Raw genomic sequence first — 22,760 nt, 5'->3', positions numbered from 1 at the left:
ATCAGGAAACCTCCGAGCTGAATTTGAGAACACCTGCACTGCATTCTTCGATTTTGGTAAGACAGCTGAGTATAGAACACGGGAGAAGGGAACTCTAAGGAAAAAACCTTTTCCGTAGCAGCAGTGTAGCGGGAAGGGAGGAAAGAAACACCTTACCCGCTGGCCTGCAGCCAGCACCGGGTTTGTCTGTTGCTTGCAGCAGTCTTGAGATGTGAGTAGAACAGACAGTTATGTGTTAACCACAAAAATGTAAAAGTTGGCTTCCAACTGTGCCTATGATGATAATAGCTGATAACCAATGATGAGCTACAATTTTTGCCTATGATTTGAATTGTCATTCTATGCGCGGATTGGTGTTTGCTTGCTTTTTTCATTGTCAGTCCCAAGTGCTTGTAACCATTAAAGAAAAAAGGGGGAATTGTGGAGAGGCTAGCTGAGAAATGGGAAGAAGATAAGGGACACAATAGCTCTTAGACTAATATTGTAACTAGAAGCTAGGACAAGGCCAGCATGAGGATGAGGGAAAGGAACTGAGATCATGAGAAAGAGGAGTTAAATGCTACAAGGCGATACAACTGTTGCAATATGCTGATATAACATGAAGTAAACTATTGTGTAGTCACTACCAATCAGGAGCTTGGCTTTTGCAATATGTATGAACTAATTAAGCAAAGTATATAACTTAAGACTGTACTTGAATAAACTGAGTTCTGCTGATGACCTAATGGTGTCTGCGTCTCCCTTCTCCAACAACAGGGATGGGGACAGGGATGGGGACAGGGATGGGGACAGGGGATGGGGACAGGGATGGGGACAGGGATGGGGACAGGGATGGGGACAGGGAATGGGGACAGGGGATGGGGACAGGGATGGGACAGGGATGGGGACAGGGGATGGGGACAGGGGATGGGGACAGGGATGGGACAGGGATGGGGACAGGGATGGGACAGGGATGGGGACAGGGATGGGGACAGGGATGGGACAGGGATGGGGACAGGGAATGGGGACAGGGGATGGGGACAGGGATGGGACAGGGATGGGGACAGGGGATGGGGACAGGGGATGGGGACAGGGATGGGACAGGGATGGGGACAGGGATGGGACAGGGATGGGGACAGGGATGGGGACAGGGAATGGGGACAGGGGATGGGGACAGGGATGGGACAGGGATGGGGACAGGGGATGGGGACAGGGATGGGACAGGGATGGGGACAGGGATGGGGACAGGGATGGGGACAGGGATGGGGACAGGGAATGGGGTCAGGGATGGGACAGGGGATGGAACAGGGGATGGGGACAGGGGATGGGGACAGGGATGGGACAGGGATGGGGACAGGGGATGGGGACAGGGAATGGGGACAGGGATGGGGTCAGGGATGGGACAGGGAATGGGGACAGGGGATGGGGACAGGGATGGGACAGGGATGGGACAGGGGATGGGACAGGGGATGGGGACAGGGATGGGACAGGGATGGGGACAGGGATGGGGACAGGGATGGGGACAGGGATGGGACAGGGATGGGGACAGGGGATGGGGACAGGGGATGGGGACAGGGATGGGACAGGGATGGGGACAGGGATGGGGACAGGGATGGGGACAGGGATGGGACAGGGATGGGACAGGGACGGGACAGGGATGGGGACAGGGACGGGACAGGGACGGGACAGGGATGGGGACAGGGACGGGACAGGGACGGGACAGGGACGGGACAGGGACGGGACAGGGATGGGGACAGGGATGGGACAGGGATGGGGACAGGGATGGGACAGGGATGGGACAGGGATGGGACAGGGGATGGGGACAGGGATGGGGACAGGGATGGGACAGGGATGGGACAGGGATGGGACAGGGATGGGACAGGGGATGGGGACAGGGATGGGACAGGGATGGGGACAGGGATGGGACAGGGATGGGGACAGGGATGGGACAGGGACGGGACAGGGACGGGACAGGGATGGGACAGGGATGGGACAGGGGATGGGGACAGGGATGGGACAGGGATGGGGACAGGGATGGGACAGGGATGGGGACAGGGGATGGGGACAGGGATGGGACAGGGAATGGGACAGGGATGGGGACAGGGATGGGACAGGGATGGGGACAGGGAATGGGGACAGGGATGGGGACAGGGATGGGACAGGAATGGGGACAGGGATGGGGACAGGGATGGGGACAGGGATGGGGACAGGGATGGGGACAGGGATGGGGACAGGGGATGGGGACAGGGATGGGACAGGGAATGGGACAGGGATGGGGACAGGGATGGGGACAGGGATGGGGACAGGGAATGGGGACAGGGATGGGGACAGGGATGGGACAGGGATGGGGACAGGGATGGGGACAGGGATGGGACAGGGAATGGGACAGGGATGGGGACAGGGATGGGGACAGGGATGGGGACAGGGAATGGGGACAGGGAATGGGGACAGGGATGGGGACAGGGATGGGACAGGGATGGGGACAGGGATGGGGACAGGGATGGGGACAGGGATGGGACAGGGAATGGGACAGGGATGGGGACAGGGGATGGGGACAGGGATGGGGACAGGGATGGGGACAGGGATGGGGACAGGGATGGGACAGGGAATGGGAATTCCCTGCATGGAATTCCCGGCTTTCCCAGGATCTGAGCATTCCCTGCCTGGAATTCCTGTTCATCCAGAGTTTCCCGGGATCGGGGCATTCCCCATTCCCTGGATGGAATTCCCGGATTATTCCTGGAGCATTCCCTGGATGGAATTCCCAGATTCCCTGGATGGAATTCCGGCCCATCCTGCGTCTTTCCTCATTCCCTGGGTGGAATTCCGGCCCATCCTGGGTCATTCCCGCATTCCCTGGATGGAATTCCCGGGCCATTCCCGCATTCCCTGGATGGAATTCCCGGGTCATTCCCGGATCCCCTGGATGGAATTCCCGGGTCATTCCCGGATCCCCTGGATGACACCGGGGATGGCACCGGGGACAGCGGGAATGGGGGGACCGAGGGGACCGCCCGGGCCACCGGGACCGTGAGGGGACAGGGACAGGGGACAGGGACAGGGGACAGGAGCAGGAACGTGGGGACAGGGGACATGACAGCAGCGCCACCCTCTGGACAGGAACAGGAACTGGGACAGGGACACCGGTGCCACTCCCGGAACAGCGACAGGGGGACAAGGACAGGGACAGGGGACAGGAAACAAGGACAGCGACAGGGGACAGCAGTGCCACCCCCTGGACTGGGACAGGCGACAGCAGTGCCACCCCCGGGACAGCGACAAGAGGACAGCGACAGGGACCCCCAGTGCCACTCCCAGGGACAAGGACAGGGGGTCCCCAATGTCACCCCCAGGGACAAGGACAGAGACCCCCAGTGCCACCCCCAGGACAAGGACAAGGACAGGGGTCCCCAATGTCACCCCCAGGGACAAGGACAGAGACCCCCAGTGCCACCCCCAGGACAAGGACAAGGACAGGGGTCCCCAATGTCACCCCCAGGACAAGGACAGGGGTCCCTAGTGTCACTCCCAGGACAGGGACAAGGACAGGGGTCCCCAATGTCACCCCCAGGACAGGGACAGGGACCCCCAATGTCACCCCCAGGACAGGGACAGGGGTCCCCAATGTCACCCCCAGGGACAAGGACAGGGACCCCCAATGTCACCCCCAGGACAGGGACAGGGGTCCCCAATGTCACCCCCAGGGACAAGGACAGGGACCCCCAATGTCACCCCCAGGACAGGGACAGGGGTCCCCAATGTCACCCCCAGGACAGGGACAGGGACCCCCAATGTCACCCCGAGGGACAAGGACAGGGGGTCCCCAATGTCACCCCAGGACAGGGACTGGGACCCCCAATGTCACCCCGAGGGACAAGGACAGGGGGTCCCCAATGTCACCCCAGGACAGGGACTGGGACCCCCAATGTCACCCCGAGGGACAAGGACAGGGGGTCCCCAATGTCACCCCCAGGACAGGGACTGGGACCCCCAATGTCACCCCGAGGGACAAGGACAGGGGGTCCCTAGTGTCACTCCCAGGACAGGGACAAGGACAGGGGTCCCCAATGTCACCCCCAGGGACAAGGACAGGGGGCCCCAATGTCACCCCCAGGACAAGGACAGGCGTCCCCAATGTCACCCCCAGGACAGGGACAAGGACAGGGGTCCCAATGTCACCCCCAGGACAGGGACAGGGACCCCCAATGTCCCCCCCAGGGACAAGGACACGGGTCCCCCAATGTCACCCCCAGGGACAAGGACAGGGGTCCCCAATGTCACCCCCAGGACAGGGACAGGGACCCCCAATGTCACCCCCAGGACAGGGACAAGGACAGGGGTCCCCAATGTCACCCCCAGGGACAAGGACAGGGGTCCCCAATGTCACCCCCAGGACAAGGACAGGGACCCCAATGTCACCCCCAGGACATGGACAGGCGTCCCCAGTGTCACCCCCAAGGGACAAGGACAAGGACAGGGGTCCCCCAATGTCACCCCCAAGGGACAAGGACAAGGGTCCCCCAATGTCACCCCCAAGGGACAAGGACAAGGACAGGGGTCCCCCAATGTCACCCCCAGGACAAGGACAGGGGTCCCCAGTGTCACCCCCAGGACAGGGACAGGGGTCCCCCAATGTCACCCCGAGGGACAAGGACAGGGGTCCCCAGTGTCACCCCCAGGACAGGGACAGGGGTCCCCCAATGTCACCCCCAGGGACAAGGACAGGGGTCCCCAATGTCACCCCCAGGACAAGGACAGGGACCCCCAATGTCACCCCGAGGGACAAGGACAGAGACCCCCAATGTCACCCCCAGGACAAGGACAGGGACCCCCAATGTCACCCCCAGGACAAGGACAGGGGTCCCCAGTGTCACCCCCAGGACAAGGACAGGGACCCCCAATGTCACCCCCAGGACAAGGACAGGGGTCCCCAATGTCACCCCCAGGGACAAGGACAGGGGTCCCCAGTGTCACCCCCAGGACAGGGACAGGGACCCCCAATGTCACCCCCAGGGACAAGGACAGAGACCCCCAATGTCACCCCCAGGACAGGGACAGGGACAAGGACAGGGACCCCCAGTGCCACCCCCGCTGTCCCCGCCGCGTCCCCCCAGCCCCTCCCAGCACTCCCAGTCTGGGAATTCCTTGGGAATTTGGGGATTTTTTTTGATTTTCGGGAATTTTGGGGGGTCTCAATTGGGGGCTGGGCACAGCTGGGCTGGGCCTTTGTCCCCAGAGTGTCCCCAAAGTGTCCCCAGAGTGTCAATAAAGGTCCCCCCTGGAGCCTCCTGATCTGGGAATATTTGGATTATTAGGAATATTTGGAATGCTCCAAGCCCTGGCTTCCCAAATCCCGGAATTCCTACGGGAAGGAGCCGAGTTTGGGTCCCAAATCCCGGATTTTGAGGTGATCCCGTCCCCTCTTCCCTCATCCTGGGCTGTGATTCCCAAATTCGGGAATTCTGATGGGAAGGAGCAGAGTTTGGATCCCAGATCTCGGATTTTGGGGTGATCCTGAGCCTGGATCCCAAATGTTGGGAATTTGGAGCAATCCCATTCCCAAATCCCGGAATTCTAATGGGAAAGACCCGAGCCCGGATCCCAAATCCCAGATTTTGGGGCGATCACCGAGCCCGGATCCCGGAATTCCGACAGGAAGGATCCGAACTTTGATCCCAAATCCCAGATTTTGGGGTGATCTCATCCCCAGATCCCGGAATTCCTACAGGAAGGAGCTGAGTTTGGATCCCAAATTTTGGGGTTTTGGAGTGATCCCATTCCCAAATCCCAGAATTCTGATGGGAATGAGCCAAACTTTGATCCCAAATCCCGGATTTTGGGGTGATCCTGTCCCCAAGTGCCAGAATTCCTACAGGAAGGATTTGAGTTTGGATCCCAAATTTTTGAATTTTGGGGCAATCCCATCCCCGAATTCCAGAATTCCGATGGGAAGGAGCCGAGTTTGGATCCCAAATCCCGGATTTTGGGGGGATCCCGAGGATTTGGGGAGATTTTGGGGAATTTTCAGGAATTTGGGAGGATTTTTTTTTTTTGGCATTTGGGGGATTTCTTGGAGATTTGGGGAATTTGTGGAATTTTTTTGGGGATTTGTGGGATCTGAGACCAGGAACTCAGTGCAGGGATGGGACCGGGCTGGGATTATCCTGATCGGATTTTTGGGAATTTGGGTGGAATTTTGGGGGATTTGGGGATCTGAGACCAGGAATTCATTGCAGGGATGGGATTGGGATCATCCCAGTGGGATTTTTGGGAATTTGGGGGGAGCTGAGCCCTGGGAAGCTCCGGGATCATCCCAATGGGATTTGGGACGATCCCAAACCCCCCAAATCCCACCCCTGGGCCTGGGTGGGGACCCCAAAACATTCCAGAGTTTGGGAATGGGGGAAAAGGCGATTCCAGAGCTTTGGGAATGGGGCCAGGGACACCCCAAACATTCCGGGAATGGCGGGAAAGGCTCCGGGATGGAGCCAGTGATGGAGCACCCGGAGCAGCTCCTGCCCAAATTCCCAAATATTCCCAAATATTCTCCCATTCCCAACATTTCCACCGAGAGCAGCCCAGGTTTTCCTGCTGCTCCTCCCTTCCCACATCCCAAAAAATCAGAGCCATCCCAGGCTCTTCCCATGGATCCAGGAAAGCTCCTGGATCCTGATCCCAATCCTGATCCCAATCCCTGGGATGCCAGAACAGCAGGAATTCCAGGATTCTCATGGATCCCAGAGAGCTCCTGGATCCCATTCCTGATCCCAATCCCATTCCCAATCTCATTCCCAATCCCATTCCCAATCCTGATCCCATTCCCATTCCCTGGGCTGTGGGAACATGAGGAATCCAGGTTGGGATCTCTGGGAATGGCCCCATTTCCCAGGAATGGCCCCATTTTCCTGGGAATTGCTCCTTTTCCCTGGAACATTCCCATATTTCCGCTGAGCCTGGGAAGATTCCAGCTCCGGAAGGAGCTTTTCCCTTTTTCCCATTCTTTTCCTGGTTTTTCCCAGGATTTTTTGGGATTTTTCCCCAAATCCCTCCCACTCCAGAGATTCCCCCACCCCATTCCCACAGAACATTGGGAATCCAGCTCAATTCCGAAGGGAAAAAAATCCTGGAATTCCCCAATCCCCGACAATTCCCAGCGGGAAGAATTCCAGAGGCAGCTCCGGCTCCATCCAAGGCTTTGTTCTCTTCCCAATTCCCAGGAATTCCCTCCCTTTGTCTTTGGAAAAGCAGGAAAACATTCCCGAGGGTTTTCAGGAGCCACAGTTCGTTTTCCAGGGAATTCTGTCGGGAATTTGTCCAGGGCAGAGGGATCCTCACATGAAATCGTCCGAGTCGTTCCCATCCTGCCGGAAAAATTGGGAATCTGGGAATGTGGGAATTGGGAGTGGGGGAATAGGGAACTGGGAAGTGGGAATAGGGAATGGGGTTTGGGATTGTTGAGAATTCCCAGGAAATCCCAGGATGGGTCAGGGGAGGGATTTTTGGGATGATCCCATTCCAATCCCAACATTTCCCAGGATCACGGGGGTCTCTGACTTTTCCCTGGAAGTTTTGGGGTCTGGAGACACCCCTGGAGCTCTGGGAATTCCCAGCCCATCATTCCCAGTATTCCTATTCACATTATCCCCATTCCAATCCCATTATTCCCATCCCCATTCCCATGATTCCCACTCTTCCCATTCCATTCCCATATTTCCGTGATTCCCGTCCCATTTCCAATACTCCCAATCCCATTATTCCCTTTATTCCCATCCCATTATTCCCATGATTCCCAATCTCCTCACTGCCATTATTCCCATCATTCCCATTATTCTCATGACTCCCATCCTAATCCCATTATCCCCATTATTCCCATTATTCTCATTACTTCCATCCCATTATTCCCGTTATTCCCTTTATTCCCATCCTCATTCCCATTATTCCCATCCCATTATTCTCATTATTCCCAAGATTATCATTCCCATCATTCCCATTCCCTTCCCATTCAAATCTCATTATTCCCAATCCCATCACTCCCATTATATTTTCATGATTCCCATTATTCCCATCACTCCCATTCCAATGATTCCCATTATTCCCACTATTCCCATTATTCCCACGATTCCCATTTTTCTCAATCCCATTATCCCCCATATTCCCATTCCCATTTTTCCCATCCCATTCCCATTATTCCTATGATTTCCATTATTCCCATCTCATTGTTCCCATTCTTCCCATTCCAATGATTCCCATTCTTTCCAATCCTAATATTCCCATGATTCCCATTCCAATCTCATTTTCCCCATTCCCACTATTCCCATCATTCTCATGATTCTCAATCTCATTATTCCCAACATTCCCATTCCAATGATTCCCACTATTCCCATCCCATTCCCATTGATCCCATCATTCCCATCTCATTATTCCCATAATTCCCATTCCCATTTTTCCCATAATTCCCACCATTCCCACCATTCCCATCATTCCCACCATTCCCATTCCCAGCCCCTCCCTTCAGGCCGGGCCCTGGGGAGGTTGGAATCCCAGGAATTCCGTCCCTTTTCCCAAGGAATTCCTGGGAATTCTCACCTGGTTGGAGGACATGTTCTCTGCCTTCATCAGGGACGAGTAACTCCTGTGGGAGAATTCCCAGTTATCCTGGGTTTTTTTATGGGAATTCCCATGGAAAACTGGGATCGGATCCCAGAATTCCAAAGGGTTTTCCCTCTGGATCAGCCCCCCCCCCCCACATTGATTATCCCCGAATTCCTTTTTCCCAGATTGTAAATCCTGGATTTGGGATCCCAATCCCTGTTTTCTGCTGGGGAAATCCCAGAATTCCGTAAATCCCGGGTTTTGTGGTGTTCAGGGAGAGCTGGAGCTCCCCAGGGAATCCCAAATCCCCAAATCCCAAATCCCAGGGGATGAATTCCCAGGTGACGTTCTGGGACATCCCAGCCCCACATTCCCGGTTATCCGGGATCGGGAATTCCGGGGGGAATTCCAGAGGAAATCCCAGAGCCAATTCCAGAGGGAACTTCAATTCCAATGGGAATTCCAGAGGGAATCCAGAGATCATTCCAGAAGAAATTCCTAGGGACTAGGGCAATTCCAGAGGGAATTCCAAAAAGAATTCCAGAGCAATTCCAAAGGGAATCCAGAGATAATTCCAGAAGCAATTCCAGAGGCAATTTCAGAGTAATTCCAGACATAATTCCAGAGATAATTCCAGAAGGAACTCCAGAGGCAATTCCAAAGGGAATTCCAGTGGGAATTCCAGAGACAATTCCAAAGGCAATTCCAGAAGCAACTGCAGAGGCAACTTCAGAGCAATTCCAGAGGCAATTCCAAAGTCAATCCAGAACTAATTCCAGTGGGAATTCCAGAGGGAATCCAGAGGAAATTCCAGAGAGAATTCCAGGGGGAAATCGGAGATAATTCCAGAAGCAATTCCAGTGGGGAACCCAAAGGGAATTCCAAAATAATTCCAGAGACAATTCCAGAGAGAATTCCAAAGGAATTATTCCAGAGGCAATTCCAAACGGAATTCCAAAGGTAATTCCAGAGCGAATATCAGACAGAATTCCAAAGGGAACTCCCAAGGCAGTCCCAGTGTTCCCAAACCCCCTTCCCTGCCTGCAGCTGGGATTATCCTGGGGAAATAACCCCAGGAAACTTCAACCCTGACATTCCCAACCACTCCAAACATTCCCAAAATTCCCACCTGAGCTCCTCCAGCTCCTTCTTTTTCTGGAGCTCCTCCTTCTCTGCCTTTTTGAGCTCCTGGAGCTGCTGCTGGTTCTGGCCACGGTCAACATCCCCACCCAATGTTCCCAAACATTCCCAAACACTCTGAGAATTCCGGGAATTCCCACCTGAGCTCCTCCAGCTCCTTTTTTTTCTGTAGCTCCTCTTTTTCTGCCTTCCTGAGCTCCTGCAGCTGCTGCCGGCGCCGGCCGCGCTCCTTGAGGTCCTGACATTCCCAACCAACATTCCCAACATTCCCAAACACTCTGAGAATTCCCAGAATTCCCACCTGAGCTCCTCCAGCTCCTTTTTTTTCCTGAGCTCCTCCTTCTCTGCCTTTTTCTGCTCCTGGAGCTGCTGGCGGCGTCGGCCGCGCTCCTCGTGGCCCCAACACTCCAAACCAACATTCCCAACACTCCAAACCATTCCCAAACATTCCAAACCATTCCCAAACACTCCAAACCATTCCCAAACCATTTCCAGAATTCCTGAAATTTCCACCTGAGCTCCTCCAGCTCCTTTTTTTTTCTGCAGATCCTCCTTTTCCATCCTGTGGAGCTCCTGGAGCTGCTTCCGGCGCTGCCCGTGCTCCTTATGGTCCCGGCACTCCCAACCAACATTCCCAAACACTCTGAGAATTCCCGGAATTCCCACCTGAGCTCCTCCAGCTCCTTTTTTTTCCGGAGCTCCTCCTTCTTGGCCTTTTTGAGCTCCTGGAGCTGCTGCTGGTGCAGCCTGCGCTCCTCATGGTCCCAACACTCCAAACCAACATTCCCAACACTCCAAACCATTCCCAAACACTCCAAAACATTCCCAAACATTCCAAAACATTCCCAAACCATTTCCAGAATTCCCGGAATTCCCACCTGAGCTCCTCCAGCTCCTTTTTTTTCCAGAGCTCCTCCTTCTCAGCCTTTTTTTGCTCCTGGAGCTGCTGGCGGCGCCGGCCGCGCTCCTCGCGGTCCCAACACTCCCAATGAACATTCCTGATATTCCCAAACACTCTGAGAATTCCCGGAATTCCCACCTGAGCTCCTCCAGCTCCTTTTTTTTCCTGAGCTCCTCCTTCTCTGCCTTTTTCTGCTCCTGGAGCTGCTGGCGGCGCCGCCCGCGCTCCTCGCGGTCCCGGCACTCCCTCTCGGCCGCCAGGTCGGGGAATCGCTCCACGCGCGTCCGCTCCAGGCGCCGCAGCTGCTCCGACGGCCGGCGCTGCTCCACCGTCAGCGTACGGACCTGGGAATGGGGAAAAACAGGGAAAAATGGGAATTAGAGCGGGAATTGGGAGTGTTCTGATCCACCGTCAGCATACGGACCTGGGATAACGGGGAAAAACGGGAATTAAACTGGGAATTAGAGAGGGAATTCAGTGTTCTGATCCACCGTCAGCTTACGGACCTGGGAATGGGGGAAAAACGGGAATTAAACTGGGATTTGAAGAGGGAATTCAGTGTTCTGATCCACCGTCAGCGTACGGACCTGGGAATGGGGAAAAATGGGAATTAAACTGGGATTTAGAGAGGGAATTCAGTGTTCTGATCCACCGTCAGCGTACGGACCTGAGATGGAAAACTGGGAATTAAACTGGGATTTGAAGAGGGAATTCAGTGTTCTGATCCACCGTCAGCGTACGGACCTGGGATAACGGGGAAAAACGGGAATTAAACTGGGATTTAGAGAGGGAATTCAGTGTTCTGATCCACCGTCAGCTTACGGACCTGGGATAACGGGGAAAAACGGGAATTAAACTGGGAATTAGAGAGGGAATTCAGTGTTCTGATCCACCGTCAGCTTACGGACCTGGGAATGGGGGAAAAACGGGAATTAAACTGGGATTTGAAGAGGGAATTCAGTGTTCTGATCCACCGTCAGGGTACGGACCTGGGAATGGGGGAAAAACGGGAATTAAACTGGGAATTAGAGAGGGAATTCAGTGTTCTGATCCACCGTCAGGGTACGGACCTGGGAATGGGGGAAAACAGGGAATTAAACTGGGATTTGAAGAGGGAATTCAGTGTTCTGATCCACCGTCAGCGTACGGACCTGGGAATGGGGAAAAATGGGAATTAAACTGGGATTTAGAGAGGGAATTCAGTGTTCTGGTCCACCGTCAGCGTACGGACCTGGGGGAAAAACAGGGAAAAATGGGAATTAAACTGGGAATGAGAACGGGAATTCAGTGTTCTGATCCACCGTCAGTGTGCGCACCTGGGAATAAGGGAAAGTGGGAATTAAACTGGGAATTAGAGAGGGAATTCCGTGTTCTGGTCCACTGTTAGTATGTGGACCTGGGGAATTAAACTGGGAATTAAACTGGGAATTAGAGTGGGAATTAGAGTGGGAATTCAGAGTTCTGGTCCACCGTCAGCGTGCACACCTGGGATTCCAGGGAAAACAGGGAAAAACGGGAATTGGAGTGGGAATTAGAGTGGGAATTCAGTGTTCTGGTCCACCGTCAGCTTACGGACCTGGGGGAAAAACAGGGAAAAATGGGAATTAAACTGGGAATGAGAGCAGAAATTGGGAGTGTTCTGATCCTCCGTCAGCGTGCACACCTGGGAACGGGGGAAAAATGGGAATTAGAGCAGGAATTGGAGTGGGAATTCAGTGTTCTGATCCACCGTTGGCATGTGCACCTGGGCAATTAAACTGGGAATTAAACTGGAATGAGATTGGGAATTGGGAGTGTCCTGGTCCACAGTCAGTGTGTGCACCTGGGATGGAAAAACAGGGAAAACAGGGAAAAATGGGAATCAGAATGGGAATGGGGAGTGTTCTGGTCCACCGTCAGTGTGTGCACTGGGGGATTAAACTAGGATTAAACTGGGAATTAAGAGTGGGAATTAAGAGTGGGAATTCAGTGTCCTGATCCACCATGTGGACCTGGGGAACATTGGGAAAAACAGGGAAAAAACAGGGAAAACCAGAGGAAAAAAAGGGAAAAAATGGGGGGAAAAAACGGGAGGGAAAAAAAGGGGGGGGGGAAAAACAGGGGGGAAAAAAAGGGGGGGAAAAAAAAGGGGGGAAAAAAAGGGGGGAAAAAAAGGGGGGAAAAAAAAAGGGGGGAAAAAAAGGGGGGGAAAAAAAGGGGGGGAAAAAAAGGGGGGGAAAAAAAGGGGGGGAAAAAAAGGGGGGGAAAAAAAGGGGGGAAAAAAAGGGGGGGGGAAAAAGGGGGGGGGAAAAAGGGGGAAAAAAAAGGGGGGGGAAAAAAAGGGGGAAAAAAAGGGGGGAAAAAAAAAAGGGGGAAAAAAAAGGGGGGGAAAAAAAGGGGGGGGAAAAAAGGGGGGGAAAAAAAGGGGGGGAAAAAAAAGGGGGGAAAAAAAAGGGGGGGAAAAAAAAGGAAAAATGGAAAAATCCCCATCCCCCCATCCCCATCCCCACATTCCCCCAGTCCCAGAATTCCCGGAATTCCGGTGTCTCTCACATCCTTCTGGCGGTGGAAGCCGATCTGCCCCACGTCCATGTCGGGGGTTTTCCTCAGGTTGCTCCAGGGGGTGTAAACCACCGTCACCGAGCTCAGCTTGCAGCCTGGGAAATGGGAAAACACAGTGGGAAATAGGGAAAAAATAATGGGAAAAACAGTGGGAATATGGAGAAAAATAATGGGGAAAAAATGGGGGAAATGGGGAAAAAATAGGGAAAATAATGGGGAAAACCAGGTGGAAATGGGGAAAAAATGGGGAAAAACAATGAGAAAATGGGGAAAAACAATGGGGGGAAACAATGGGAAAATGGGGAAAAACATAGGAAAAAAAAGGGGAAATAATGAGGAAAAACAATGGAAAATGGGGAAAAATGGGGAAGAAAAAAGGGGGAAAGAAAGGGGAAAAAAAGGGGGAAAAAAAGGGGGAAAAAAAGGGGGAAAAAAAGGGGGGAAAAAAGGGGGGGAAAAGGGGGGGAAAAAAGGGGGAAAAAAAGGGGGAAAAAAAGGGGGAAAAAAGGGGGAAAAACGGGAAAAAGTGGGGGAAAAACTGGGAAAAACTATGAGAAAAAAAGGGAAAAAAAAAGGGAAAAAAATGGGAAAAAATGGGGAAAAAATGGGGAAAAAATGGGGAAAAAATGGGGAAAAAATGGGGAAAAAAATGGGGAAAAAAATGGGGAAAAATGGGGAAAAATGGGGAAAAATGGGGAAAAATGGGGGAAAAATGGGGGAAAAATGGGGGAAAAATGGGGGAAAATGGGGAAAAAATGGGGAAAAAATGGGGAAAAAATGGGGAAAAAATGGGGAAAAAATGGGGAAAAAAGGGGAAAAAAGGGGAAAAAAGGGGAAAAAAAAGGGGAAAAAAAGGGGGAAAAAAATGGGAAAAAAATGGGGAAAAAATGGGGAAAAAATGGGGAAAAAATGGGGAAAAAATGGGGAAAAAATGGGGAAAAAATGGGGAAAAAATGGGAAAAAATGGGTGAAAAGGGGGAAAAAATGGGGAAAAAATGGGGAAAAAATGGGGAAAAAATGGGGAAAAAATGGGAAAAAATGGGAAAAACTGGGGAAAACTGGGAAAAAATATGAGAAAAAAAAGGGGAAAAAAAAGGGAAAAAATGGGAAAAAATGGGAAAAAAATGGGAAAAAAATGGGAAAAAATGGGAAAAAATGGGAAAAAAATGGGAAAAAATTGGGAAAAAATTGGGAAAAATTGGGAAAAAAGTGGGAAAAAAATGGGAAAAAAATGGGGAAAAAATGGGGAAAAAATGGGGAAAAAATGGGAAAAAATTGGGAAAAAATTGGGAAAAAAGTGGGAAAAAAATGGGGAAAAAATGGGGAAAAAATGGGGAAAAAATGGGAAAAAAATGGGAAAAAAATGGGAAAAAAATGGGAAAAAAATGGGAAAAAAATGGGAAAAAAATGGGAAAAAAATGGGAAAAAAATGGGAAAAAATGGGGAAACTAGGGAAAAATCAGGAAAAGTGGGAATTGTGCCATTCCAGGGTTACCTTGGATGCTGTTGGCCTTGACCAGGTGGGCGCAGTCGCTCAGAACCTCCTTGGGAATGTCGTCCATGGTCTGACCCTGCACACAAATTCCCAAATTTATTCCCAGGGTTTGGGATTCAATGGGAATTCTGCATTTTCCTGAGGGGCTCCTGGGGTTTTCCCAAGGCTTTTCCCAAGATTTTTTCCTGATTTTCCCATGGTTTTCCTCAATTTTCCCAAGATTTTCCCCGTTTTTCCCAAGATTTTTCCTGACTTTTCCAAGGTTTCCCAAGGATATCCTGATTTTCCCAAGGTTTTTCCCAATTTTGGTGAGATTTCCCAGGGATATCCCACTTTTCCTGAGGTTTCCTGGGGGATTTCCCAATTTTCCCAAGATTTTTCCTGTTTTTTCCCCAATTTTCCCAAGCTTTCCCAGGAGATATCCCACTTTTCCCAAGATTTTTTCCCAATTTTCCCAAGATTTTTCTGGGGGATATCCTGATTTTCCCAAGGGTTTTCCCGGTTTTCCCTGGGGGAAATCCCAAATTTCACCCCAGTTTCCCAGGAATATCCTGATTTTCCCGAGGTTTTCCCCATTTTCCCAAGGAATATCCAAGCTTTTCCCAAGTTTTCTCAGTCAATATCCCAATTTTCCCAAGTTTTTCCCAATATTCCTGGGGAATATCCCGATTTTCCCAACATTTTTCCCACTTTTCCCAAGGTTTCCTGGGGAATACCCAAATTTTCCAGAGGAACATCCTGATTTTCCTGAGGAACATCCCAATTTTCCTGAGTTTTTGCCCCTTTTTTCCAAGGTTTCCTGGGGGATATCCCAATTTTCCCAAGATTTTTCCTGTTTTTTCCAAGGTTTCCTGGGGAATATCCTGATTTTCCTGAGGAATATCCCGATTTTCCCCAATTTTTTTCCCAATTTTTCCAAGGTTTCCCAAGGATATCCTGATTTTCTCGAGGTTTTTCCCATTTTTTCCCCAAGGTTTTCTGGGGGATATCGGGGGATATCCAACTTTTCCCAAGGTTTTCCCAATTTTTGTGAGATTTCCCAGGGATATCCCAATTTTCCTGAGGTTTCCAGGGAAAATCCCAAATTTCCCCAAATTTTTTCCCAAGCTTTCCCAGGGGATATCCCACTTTTCCCAAGGTTTTCCTCGATTTTCCAGAAGTTTCCAAAGGAACATCCTGATTTTCCCAAGATTTTTCCCAATTTTCCCTGGGGAAAATCCCAATTTTCCTGGGGGAATATCCCAATTTTCCCCAAATGTTCCCGATTTTCTTGCGTTTTCCCAAGGATATTCTGATTTTCCCAAGGGTTTACCCTGGGGGATATCCCAAATTTTCCCAGACTTTCCCAGGAATATCCTGATTTTCCTGAGGTTTTTCCCAAGGTTTCCTGAGGGATATCCCAACTTTTCTCAAGTTTTCCCAAGCTTTTCCCCAATTTTCCCAAGGTTTTTTCCTGATTTTCCCAAGATTTTTCCCATTTTTTTCAAGGTTTCCCAGGAATATCCTGATTTTCCTGAGGTTTTTCCCAAGGTTTCCTGAGGGATATCCCAACTTTTCTCAAGTTTTCCCAAGCTTTTCCCCAATTTTCCCAAGGTTTTTTCCTGATTTTCCCAAGATTTTTCCCATTTTTTTCAAGGTTTCCCAGGAATATCCTGATTTTCCTGAGGTTTTTCCCAAGGTTTCCTGAGGGATATCCCAACTTTTCTCAAGTTTTCCCAAGCTTTTCCCCAATTTTCCCAAGGTTTTTTCCTGATTTTCCCAAGATTTTTCCCATTTTTTTCAAGGTTTCCCAGGAATATCCTGATTTTCCTGAGGTTTTTCCCAAGGAATATCCCACTTTTCCCAAGTTTTTCCCAATTTTCCCAAGTTTTTCCCAATTTTCCTGAGTTTTTCCCCATTTCTCACCTTGTGCAGCCTCAGGTAAACGTGGGCAGAGGAAAGTTTATCCACGTGGAACCTGCAAAAAACCGGGAATGTTCCTGGGAATTCCGGGAAAAATGGGGGGAAAAATTGGGGAAAAAACAGGAAAAGGGGGAAAATTGGGGGGAAAAGTGGGAAAAAAGGGGGAAAAAAAGGGGAAAAAAAAGGGGAAAAAAAAGGGGGGGAAAAAAAGGGGGGGAAAAAAAGGGGGGGAAAAAAAGGGGGGGAAAAAAAGGGGGGGAAAAAAAGGGGGGGAAAAAAGGGGGGAAAAAAGGGGGGGAAAAAAAGGGGGGGAAAAAAAGGGGGGGAAAAAGGGGGGGAAAAAAGGGGGGGGAAAAAAGGGGGGGAAAAAAAGGGGAAAAAAAAAGGGGAAAAAAAAAGGGGAAAAAAAAAGGGGAAAAAAGGGGAAAAAAGGGGAAAAAAAGGGGGAAAAAAAAGGGGGAAAAAAAGGGGGAAAAAAAGGGGGAAAAAAAGGGGGAAAAAAAGGGGAAAAAAAGGGGAAAAAAAGGGGGAAAAAAAGGGGAAAAAAAAGGGGGGGAAAAAAAGGGGGAAAAAAAGGGGGGAAAAAAAAGGGGGAAAAAAAAGGGGGGAAAAAAAGGGGGAAAAAAAAGGGGGAAAAAAAAGGGGGAAAAAAAAGGGGGAAAAAAAGGGGGAAAAAAAAGGGGGAAAAAAAAAGGGGGAAAAAAAGGTAAAAGGGGGAAAAAAAGGGGGAAAAAAAGGGGAAAAAAAAGGGGGAAAAAAAAGGGGAAAAAAAAGGGGGAAAAAAAGGGGGAAAAAAAGGGGGAAAAAAAAGGGGGAAAAAAAAGGGGGAAAAAAAGGGGGAAAAAAAGGGGAAAAAAAGGGGGGAAGGGGGGAAAAAAAATTGGGGAAAAAAAATTGGGTAAAAAATTGGGGAAAAAATTGGGAAAAAAAATTGGGGGAAAAAAATTGGGAAAAAAAAATTGGGGAAAAAAAATTTGGGGAAAAAAAAATTGGGGGAAAAAAAATTGGGGAAAAAAAATTGGGGAAAAAAAAAATCGGGGAAAAAAAAATCGGGGAAAAAAAATCGGGGAAAAAAAATTTGGGGAAAAAAATTGGGGAAAAAAAATTGGGGAAAAAAATTTGGGGGAAAAAAATTTGGGGAAAAAAAATTTGGGGAAAAAAAATTGGGGAAAAAAAATTGGGGAAAAAAAATTGGGGAAAAAAATTGGGGAAAAAAATTGGGGAAAAAATTTGGGAAAAAATTAGGAAAAAAAAATTAGGAAAAAAAATTGGGAAAAAAAAATTGGGAAAAAAAATTGGGGAAAAAAAAATGGGGAAAAAAAATTGGGGAAAAAAAAATTGGGGAAAAAAAATTGGGGAAAAAAATTGGGGAAAAAAATTGGGGAAAAAAAAATTGGGGAAAAAAAATTGGGGAAAAAAAATTGGGGAAAAAAATTGGGAAAAAAATTGGGGATAAAAATTGGGGAAAAAATTGGGGAAAAAAATTGGGGAAAAAATTGGGAAAAAAAATTGGGGAAAAAAAATTGGGGAAAAAAAATTGGGGAAAAAAATTGGGGAAAAAAAATTGGGGAAAAAAAATTGGGGAAAAAAATTGGGGAAAAAAATTGGGGAAAAAAATTGGGGAAAAAATTAGGAAAAAAATTAGGAAAAAAAAATTGGGAAAAAAAAATTGGGAAAAAAAATTGGGAAAAAAAATTGGGGAAAAAAAATTGGGGAAAAAAAATTGGGGAAAAAAAATTGGGGAAAAAAATTGGGGAAAAAATTGGGGAAAAAAATTGGGGAAAAAATTAGGAAAAAAATTAGGAAAAAAAAATTGGGAAAAAAAATTGAGGAAAAAAATTGGGAAAAAAATTGGGGAAAAAAAATTGGGGAAAAAAAATTGGGGAAAAAAAAAATTGGGGAAAAAAATTGGGGAAAAAATTGGGAAAAAAAAGAGGGCACAAAATTGGGGAAAAAAATTGGGGAAAAAATTGGGGAAAAAAATTGGGGAAAAAGGCAAAAAAGGGGAAAAAAATTGGGGGGGGAAAGGGGGAAAAATGGGAAAAATTGAAAAAGGAGAAAAAGTGGAGAAAAATGGGAAAATGGGAAAATGTGGGGGAAAACATGGGAAAAAAGGGGGGGAAACGGAAAATGGGAAAAGGGGGGAAGGGGGGGAAGGGGGGGAAGGGGGGGTAAAGTGGGAGAAATGGAAAAAATAGGCTAGGAACTGAAATGAGAATGGGGAAAATGGGAAAGCAAGAGAAAGAAGGAGGAAAAATGGGAAAAGGGGAGAAGAATGGGAAAGGGGAAGGAAAAGGATGGGATTTGGGATTGGGGATTTGGGATCCAGGGGGAATTTGGAATCCAGGAGGGATTTGGGATCCAGGGAATTTGGGATTTGGGGATCTGGGGAATTGGGGAATTGAGGATTTGGGGGTTGGGATTGAGGAATTGTGATTGCGGATGTTGGGATTGGGATTTGGGGAATTGGGAATTTGGGATTGGGGAATTGGGGATTTGGGATTGGGACTGAGGATTGGGGATTTTGGGATTGGGGAATTGAGGATTTGGGGATTGGGATTGAGGAATTGTGATTGCGGATGTTGGGATTGGGATTTGGGGAATTGGGAATTTGGGATTGGGGAATTGGGGATTTGGGATTGGGACTGAGGATTGGGGATTTTGGGATTGGGGAATTGAGGATTTGGGGATTGGGATTGAGGAATTGTGATTGCAGATGTTGGGATTGGGATTTGGGGAATTGGGGATTTGGGGACTGGGGATTGGGATTGAGGAATTGTGATTGGGGATTTTGGGATTGAGGATTTGGGGGGTTTGGGATGTGGCACCCACCAGACGTCCTCGGGCCAGCCGTACTTGATCAGATCCTCGTCTGGGGGAACAGCAACGGGCTCAGGGAATCCCAAACACAAATCCCAGCCCCAAACCCCACCCCAAATTCAACCCCAAATCCAGCCCCAAACCCCAATCCAGCCCCAAACCCCAAACCCAACTCCAAATCCAAATCCCAAAAATCCCAACCCCAAATCCCAACCCCAAATCCAGCCCCAAATCCCAAAAATCCCACCCCCAAATCCTAAACCCAGCCCCAAATCCCACCCCAAACCCCAATCCCAACCCCAAATCCCAGCCCCAAACCCCAAATCCTGCCCCAAATCCAGCCCTAAATCCCGATCCCAGCCCCAAATCCCACCCCAAATTCAACCCCAAGTCCAGCCCAAGAAATTCCCCAAAATTCCCAAATATTCCCAAAAAATTCCCCAAAAACTCCCTGAAAATTCCTGGAAAATTCCCCAAAAGCCCAAAGAATTCCCAGAAAATTAAAAAAAAAAAAATCCCAGAAATTCCAAGAATTAAAAAAAAAAAAAAAAAAATCACAAAAACTTCCAAAAAATTCCCTGAGAATTCCCCGAAAATTCCCCAAGTTCCCAAAAATCCCAAAGACTTCCCAAGAAATTCCTGAAAATTCTCAGAAAATTAAAAAAAAAAATATCCAAAAATTCCAGAAATTTCCAAAGAAATCCCAGAAAATTCTCAAAAATTCCCCAAGTTCCCAAAAATTCCCAGAAAATTCAAAAAAATTCCCAAAACTCCCAAAGAATTCCCAAAAAGTTCTCAGGAAAATTAAAAAAAAAAAAATCCCAGAAAATTCAGAAAAATTCCCCAAAAATCCTGGAAAATTCAGAAAGATTCCCTGAAAATTCCCCAAAATTTTCAGAAAATTTCTCAAAAAACTCCCAGAAACTTCAGAAAAATTCCCCGAAAATTCCTGAAAATTCCCAAAAAACTCCCCCAAAACACCAAAGAATTCCCAAAAATTCTCAGAAAACTCCCAGAGAATCCCACAAATTCCCCCAAAATTCCCAAAAATTCCCCCAAATCCCCCAGACTCACTCTCGTACTTGTCCTTGCCCATGTAAATCGTGTACACGGCGGCCACGGCTGTGGGAACACGGAAAAACGGGAATGAGGAGCTGGAAAATTCCCAAAATTCCTCACAAATTCCCTCCCTTTCCCTCCCCACCCCAAAAAAGAGATTTTTCCCAATTTTCCCCCCATTTTTCCCAGATTTTATTCTCATTTTTCCCACTTTTTTGGGATTTTTTCCTTGTTTCGTCCCAGTTTTTTCTCATTTTTCCCAAGTGTTTCCCCATTTTTCCAGTTTTCCCCCAGTTTTTCACTTTTTTTTTTCATTTTCTTCCTGTTTTTCCCAGTTTCTTTTCCCAAGTTTTCTCCTATTTTTTTTCCATTTTTTTCCTGTTTTTCTCAATTTTTTCCCCATTTTTCCCAGTTTTTTCCAATTTTCCCATTTTTTTCTATTTTTTCCCTGTTTTGTCCCAGTTTTTTTTTCCCATTTTTCCCCATTTCCCCGTTTTTTCCTCAGTTTTTTTTCTCATTTTTCTCAAGTTTTTTTCCTATTTTCCCTGTTTTTCCCAATTTTTTCCTTTTCCCCCATTTTTCCCAGTTCTCCCCAATTTTACTTCCCCGTTTTTCTCCCATTTCATTCCAGGTTTTTTTCCTCATTTTTTCCTGGTTTTCCCAGGCTTTTTCCCCAAGTTTTTTCCTATTTTCCCCATTTTTCACAGTTTTTTTCTCAGTTTTCCAAGTTTTTTTTTTTTTTTTCTCCTTTTTCACAAGGTTTTTTCCTATTTTTCCCTGTTTTTCACAGGTTTTTTTTCCTCAAGTTTTTCACTGTTTTCCCCCATTTTCGCCAGATTTTTTCCCCATTTTTCCCAATTTTCCCCTGTTTTTTTCCAAGGGCTTTTTCCCATTTTCCCCAAGTTTTTTCCATATTTTTCCCCTTTTTTGGACACCCAAAATTCCACCCTGAAGCTTTTCCAGGGGAATTTTTCCTGGGAAAACCCCTCGGGAGTTCCTTTTTCTTGTTGTGTTTTTGGTTTTGTTTTGCTTTGTTGTTTTTGGTTTTTTATTATTTATTTTATTTTATGGGTTTGTTTTTTGTTTTTGTTTTTTTTTTTGGTTTTTTGGGTTTTTGGTTGGTTGGTTGGTTTTTTGGGTTTTTTTGTTTTTTTCCAGGTTAAATCCAGGCACATTCCCAGTTTTTGGTTTTTCCAGGGAAAATTCCACAGGAATTCTTCTCCCTCTGATAAAAAAATAGAAAAAAAAAACCGGGAAAAGCAAAAAAACCCAAACAACAAACAAAAAAACCCCAACAAACCCCAACAAAAATCGAAATTCCAGGAATTTGGGCTATTCCAAAAGCTGAGGGGAACTCAGGAAAATAAACCCAGGAATTCCCTGGGAAAGGAAAACCCCGGGAAGGGATTCCCGGCTGGAATTCCCAGAGAAAACTCGGGAATTCCCAAAATAAACTCGGGAATCGCTTGGGGCCGGGGAATCCCCGCTCCTCCCCTCAGCTCCGGCCCTGGGACATCCCGCGCCGCTCTTACCGTTCGAAGTGAAGTAGAACACCATGACTGCGGTGCCTAGCCGGGTTTATCCCGGTTTTATCCCGGTTTATCCCGGTTTATTCCCCGTTTTCCCGACGATCCCGGGCCCGTCCCGGGGCTCCGCCGCCTCTTCCTCCTCAGGGCAGGCCCGGCCACGAACAGGTGACGTCACGGCACAGCGCGGGGCAAGGCGCATGCGCAGAGCACCACAAGAGCGACCTTAATGGGAAACTGCGCCTGTGCAATCGGCCATGATGCTGTACGGCAAATAGAGCTGCGCATAGGGGGCGGCCATGACGCCGTACGGCAAAGGGGACGGAGTGTGTGAGGGCGGCCATGATGCCGTGCGGCCCACTTAACTGCGCATGCGCAGTGCTAACTTCTCATGTTCTCATGTTTTTCCGCTTTTCTTTTTCTCCACTTGGGTTTTCCCCTCTTTCCTTTACTGTCTCCACTTTTTTCTGTTCCTTTTTCTCTCCCCCTTTCCCCTTCCTTTTTTATCCTTCCCTCTTTCCTCGTTTTTCTTCCGCTTTTTTCCCTTTTGCCCCTTCCTTTCCCCTTTTTCTGTTTCCCTCATTTCCTTTTTCCTTTCCCTTTTTCCACCCCTTTCCCCCATTCCTTTCTCTCTTCGCCCTCCACTTTTCCCTCTCCCCCATTTTTTTCTCTTTTTGTCACCGAAACAGGGAAAAAAACCAGAAGAGGAACAATTAGAACCTAATTAACATATCCAAGGCAAGAGCTCGATAATCAAGAGGGAACCAAACCCTCCCAGCTGGACCATTTAGGGACAATAAAGGAG

The 22,760-nt window shown here is 48.6% G+C and overlaps 1 protein-coding gene across 2 annotated transcripts; it reads right to left on the bottom strand.

Moving 5' to 3' along the window:
* Positions 1–7,161: 7,161 nt before the first annotated feature.
* Positions 7,162–22,145, bottom strand: CCDC25 (coiled-coil domain containing 25). 2 transcript variants are annotated; one of them, XM_083857765.1, is made up of 9 exons: positions 21,962–22,145; positions 20,445–20,492; positions 19,383–19,422; positions 16,554–16,605; positions 14,649–14,724; positions 13,145–13,248; positions 10,590–10,956; positions 8,566–8,611; positions 7,162–7,340 (listed from the first exon to the last, which is right to left on the bottom strand). In XM_083857765.1, exons 1-8 carry the CDS (start codon positions 21,984–21,986, stop codon positions 8,595–8,597), a joined length of 729 nt encoding a protein of 242 aa, XP_083713891.1. In that variant the 5' UTR covers positions 21,987–22,145; the 3' UTR covers positions 7,162–7,340; positions 8,566–8,594. The 2 variants fall into 2 exon arrangements, with proteins under 2 accessions (XP_083713891.1, XP_083713892.1); XM_083857766.1 differs by having other exon boundaries at positions 10,751–10,956.
* Between the last annotated feature and the right edge of the window lie 615 nt (positions 22,146–22,760).

Source organism: Zosterops lateralis (assembly GCF_965231275.1).
Source record: "Zosterops lateralis genome assembly, chromosome: 3".
Classification (NCBI taxonomy): Eukaryota; Metazoa; Chordata; class Aves; order Passeriformes; family Zosteropidae; genus Zosterops; species Zosterops lateralis.
The sequence above is the reverse complement of the archived record's forward strand: the minus strand, read 5'-3'. Positions and strand labels throughout refer to the sequence as shown.